At 42.4% G+C, this 5,000-nt stretch overlaps 1 protein-coding gene across 1 annotated transcript; it reads left to right on the top strand.

Moving 5' to 3' along the window:
- Window positions 1–2,062: 2,062 nt before the first annotated feature.
- Window positions 2,063–4,252, top strand: LOC125377924 (sushi, von Willebrand factor type A, EGF and pentraxin domain-containing protein 1-like). The gene has a single exon (XM_048392023.1). It carries the CDS (start codon window positions 2,167–2,169, stop codon window positions 3,865–3,867), a length of 1,701 nt encoding a protein of 566 aa, XP_048247980.1. The 5' UTR covers window positions 2,063–2,166; the 3' UTR covers window positions 3,868–4,252.
- Window positions 4,253–5,000: the final 748 nt, after the last annotated feature.

The following is a 5,000-nucleotide window of genomic DNA, read 5'->3' as shown; positions in this document are numbered from 1 at the left end:
TTTATATCTGACCATGAACTCATGTGTGTCGCCCTCGGAAAAATACCAAAAACCTACGTGCCAGATTGCTCATCTCTCTATTGATTTCGTGACTCGCTCCGAAGCTCCAAATGGATTATACCTTGTAATTCCCCATTTGTTTCAATAACTCCTGGATAATAGCCAGAGACCAATCCAATGATAAATGTGAAATGTCTTTTCTCTATTGATTCCTTTCCAATTACAAGTTCTGTCGCGAACTATATCTAATGGGTTCTATTTATTATCATTCGTTTCTGAGATGCATTTTTAACCTTATAACAGTACCTAAAATGTAGTGACATGTAGAAACCGTTGGCTGGAGCTGTAGTATTGCTCGACATAAAGAGAAAGTCGACTATTCGAAAGTCTTCCCTCTTGTCATACAGTGCTGAGGATACTTAATTGTCAGTCTGAATCGTTATTCATAGGGCCCGTGAAGACGCCGGGGTAGAATAGGTCTTCAGCAACCCATACTTGCCGTAAAAGGTGACTATGCTTGTCGTAAAAGGCGACTAACGAGATCGGGTGGTCAGGCTCGCTGACTTGGTTGATACATGTCATCGATCCCAATTGCGTGGATCGATGCTCATGATATTAATCACTGGATTGTCTGGTTCAGACTCGATTATTTACAGACCGCCGTCATAAAGCTGTAATATTGGTGAGTGCGGCGTTAAACAACAAACCAACCAACCAACGTTATTCATAGATCTGAATATGAAACGAAAGAGGCGGCTTCACTGACCTCTTTATTTCTAGTTTAGGTGGTACATCAGTGGAAGGGAACAGTCTGGTTGACCATCATTAAAAGGCATCAGATCATTGACATACATGAAGTATAAGTTAAACGTCTTGGGTAAATTCTCTTGTTTTGATTTTGCCAATCCGAGGAAAGGTTGTGACTTGTATACAGAAAGAAACAGATCAGCAACGAGGAGAGCACACTTGGTGCCGAAGGGGATGCCCACTTCTTGCCTTAATGTCCGATCCCCTAAATTCAAACAGATGTCATCTATGAGTGACTGAGTGAGTTTGGTTTAACGCCGCTTTTAACATTATTCCAGTTATATCACGGCGTGTCAGCTTAATGTGGGAGGAAAGCCTGAAGTGATGCAGGTCTCAGACGTTTACCACTTCGGTGAAACCCACGAGCACGGGTATTGTGCTGACAAACCTAGAAACATAATCGGGGCGAATCGGGATTCGAACCCACAATCATAGGTTTGTGGCGTGCCCAAGGGATGCAACTCTGCACAGCGAATCGCGGCGCCTTAGACGACTGGGCCACCCGTGCCCCTTGTCATCTATGAGGAACTCAAGCATTTCACGTACTGTATTCTCCTCAGATGACATTTGCTTTCATTTTTTACCTTTCTTGATTATTATTATGCCGGTTTATGAACCTGAGATAAGGTAGATGTTTCGGTTCTGGATTTGTACGTGTTTCTTTAGTCCAACATTGAACTTTTTAACTGGCCCTCCTCTAACATCATACAAAAAGAAATTGATAATGGTTTCATAGTTTTAATTGAATAAGGAATTATGATGAAAATCAAACATTGAAGTTTTTAACAGCTGCCTAACAGATCCGGGGTAGAATAGGTCTTCAGCAACCCATGCTTGCCGTAAAAGGCGACTATGCTTGTCGTAAGAGGCGACTAACGGGATCGGGTGGTCAGGTTGCGCTCACTTGGTTGATGCATGTCATCGAATCCAATTGCGTAAATCGATGCTCATGATGTCAATCACTGGATTGTCTGGTCCAGACTCGATTATTTTACAGTCCGCCGTCATATAGCTGGAATATCGCAGAGTGCGGCGTTAAACAACAAACAAACTAACAAACTAAACCCTAACAGAATACAATAGTGTTGTTGCTCATATTGATTTGCTTGATGATGAGAATGAATTGATCATTCGAATTGCTATTCCGTGACACTGTAAACCGATACAGAAACTATAGCAACGTTAATGCGTCAGCATGTGATTGGCACTACCCCGAAGGTTGATCGTTGTGGAGACGGCAGCAGCGTTACAAGAACAGCGGTAGTGCCGGAGCAGGCAGTTGTATTTGAACTGCAAGTCTGTTTCTTTGTTGGGAATACAGTTGTGGCTGTGGATTGTGGACCAAGCGAATTGCACGGTATGTCTGCTACTGGACTTGTTTTCCTTGTTGCATCACTTGTTGTTGCTGGTGAAGGACACAAATGTACAGACATCTCGAGGATTTCTGGACTGCAACATGACACCAAGCTTTTGTCTTCAACGTTTCGGGTTTTCAACTATGTAGGGTTCATGGGGTGTGCTAAGGAGTGTCTTTCACGACGGCGTTGTAAGTCCTTCAACTTTGACTTGAACAAGTCGGAATGTGAACTGAATGAATTGTCTACTTCCGTTTCTGTGTCCAGCAGCATCGTAAATGTCCAGAACAGTGTTGTCATTGATATTGACCAATGGCCAGGAAGGGTAACCGGAGCCTGTCAGAACCATTCATGCCCAATTAACTCTGTGTGTCAGGTTCGTACTGATGAAACTACTTTATGTCGAGTTGAGTGCAGTGATCCGCCAAGTTTGACCAATGGTGCAATCACATTGACCACTATATCAAATGACGTCGACTCCGTCATCGACTTCACGTGTTCATCTGGATATGAAAAGATGGGATCAGCTGTTTGTCAGCCTGATGGTTTATGGTCTAATTATTCCTGTGTTCAAGGACCTGCTTGTTCCTTACCAATGATTCCAAACATTACCATTTCGAGCCAGGCCATCCCTCCTTTCCCTTCAGGAACACTTGTCAACTATTCTTGCCCGGAAGGTCATCTTGGAAGTGGAAGTCTGGTTTGTACAACAAACGGTACCTGGTCCTCAGTTCGCTGTGAACAGGGTTGCACTGATCCACCGTCGGTTGTAAATGCCAATATCAATAATTCATCTACCACGTTTGCAGTGGGAACTGTCGTTGATTACAGCTGCATTCATGGATACATTGCCAGTGGTCAAGTTAAATGTCAATCAACTTATACATGGTCAGCCATGGACTGTATTAAAGCATGTATGGACCCTCCAAGCATAGCAAATGGAACTCTTATTGATGTCGGGGAAGGACCGTGGCTGAATGGAACACTCGTCAACTATAAATGCGATCAAATACTTTACAAGTTTGGTGGTATTGGGCACAAGGTCGAGTGTTTAGACACTGGTCAGTGGAGCAGCCCTAGCTGTCATCCCATACGAAAATGTGACCACGTCAGAACGTGTCGCTCATCATATGGAGATGGGGAATATTGGATGTATCCTACAGCCTTTGGCTCCACGGCCGTAAAAATCTACTGTCATCAAATGGCATCCTCCCCAGAGGAATACATCACCTTACCAGGAGAGACGTCCGTTGATTACTCCAACACAAACTGTGAGCAGAACAAAGGCCATATGGAATTCAAAGCATGTAAAACTACAATATTCAACAGAGCCAAAGTACAGATATGGCACATGATGAGTTTCAGTCCACAGCTAAAGGATACAACATTTATCAACCAACCAAGCTGTGATGATATAAGAATGGGCTGGGTGTACGACTGTTCGGGTAGTTGTTCTGGCGTCAGTGCCCGTAGGTTTAAGATCAATACAACAGGAACTGGAGTAATAGTAGACCCAAACCAGAAGTGGTTGGCTGCGAGCGGACAGGTTGTCATTACAAGAACAGAGTCAAACAGGGTTGTTTCAGGAAGCTGCAAGAGGTCATGTGGATGGTGCACTCCTGAAAGCTACTATATTAAATACATCATAGATCCTGCGTATCTCCCGCCGACTGAATCTGCCACAAAACCAGAATGTGTTTTTTGAGACATTTCCGACCTCAATCGTACAACACAATGGTTATTTCTATTATGTTTACAAAACATTTGTTTGGAACCTGACATGCTTCAAAGTTTGTTTGGTGCATATATCACACATACATGGGTTAAATACGTACACACACACACACACACACACACACACACACACACACACATCTCTCTTTGTCTATCTCTATACATACATAATGAACAAGCTGATAATGAACTGACGGTTATAACGAACTGAATTTTTGTCCCGGCCATTTTTTGTATGTATACTATGCTCATAACGGACTTCGTTTATATCGAACTAATATTAGTGGTCCCTTTGAGTACATCCCTCTTCCGGAGCTACATCTAAATAAATATTCTGACCAATAGAATGCACATTATGGGAACTGACTTTCATATTATTATTATTTGTATTATTAGTACTTTTGACATTAGGAGCGTTGTTGCTTGCAATATCTAAGACATATCCAGCAATATCACGGCGTGGAGACACCAGAAACAATGGCTCCTGTATTGTTCCATGTCTGTAATCGAACCCGGTATTTGCGGGATGAACTACATGTACTTTGATAGCCCACCAACCCTGTCAGTATAACGACACGTGTCATTCTACACGCAAAACACCAACACTTTAATCTTTCTTGATGGAAAAGTAAAAATAATCCTATTAATAACTGACATAATATCAGGGTTCTTTTCACTCCTTTCTCTTTGGGGTTTATCTTTGAAAATCTTCATGCAGACACCGGCTCGATAAGTGATATGTGCAGTACGATATCAGTCAGTCAATCTTTCCAGGATGCAAAGTTCGCAGTTCTATAGGTTGATAAGTCATTACATCCAGTAGATAATTTACATTGGACTGAGATGCAGGAACGGATTGCATGGTTTGCTTTGGTAATTACCATTACACTACCGCCATTAAAACATAAATAAGAATATAAAGTATCAACATCAATTAGTGAGTGAGTGTGTGTGAGTTGGGTTTAACGCCGCTTTTAACAGTATTCCAGTTATATCACGGCGTGTCAGCTTAATAACGTAGGAAAGAACGAAGTGATGCAGGTCTCAGACGTTTACCACTTCGGTGAAACCCACGAGCACGGGTATGGTGCTTACAAACCTAGA

Source organism: Haliotis rufescens, unplaced genomic scaffold (assembly GCF_023055435.1).
Source record: "Haliotis rufescens isolate VD_foot unplaced genomic scaffold, xgHalRufe1.0.p SCAF_105, whole genome shotgun sequence".
In the NCBI taxonomy this organism is placed as follows: domain Eukaryota; kingdom Metazoa; phylum Mollusca; class Gastropoda; order Lepetellida; family Haliotidae; genus Haliotis; species Haliotis rufescens.
The sequence above is the reverse complement of the archived record's forward strand: the minus strand, read 5'-3'. Positions and strand labels throughout refer to the sequence as shown.

Excerpts from the sequence above, each read along its gene's own strand:
- LOC125377924 (XM_048392023.1), top strand. The coding sequence starts at position 2,167 with ATGTCTGCTACTGGACTTGTTTTCCTTGTTGCATCACTTGTTGTTGCT.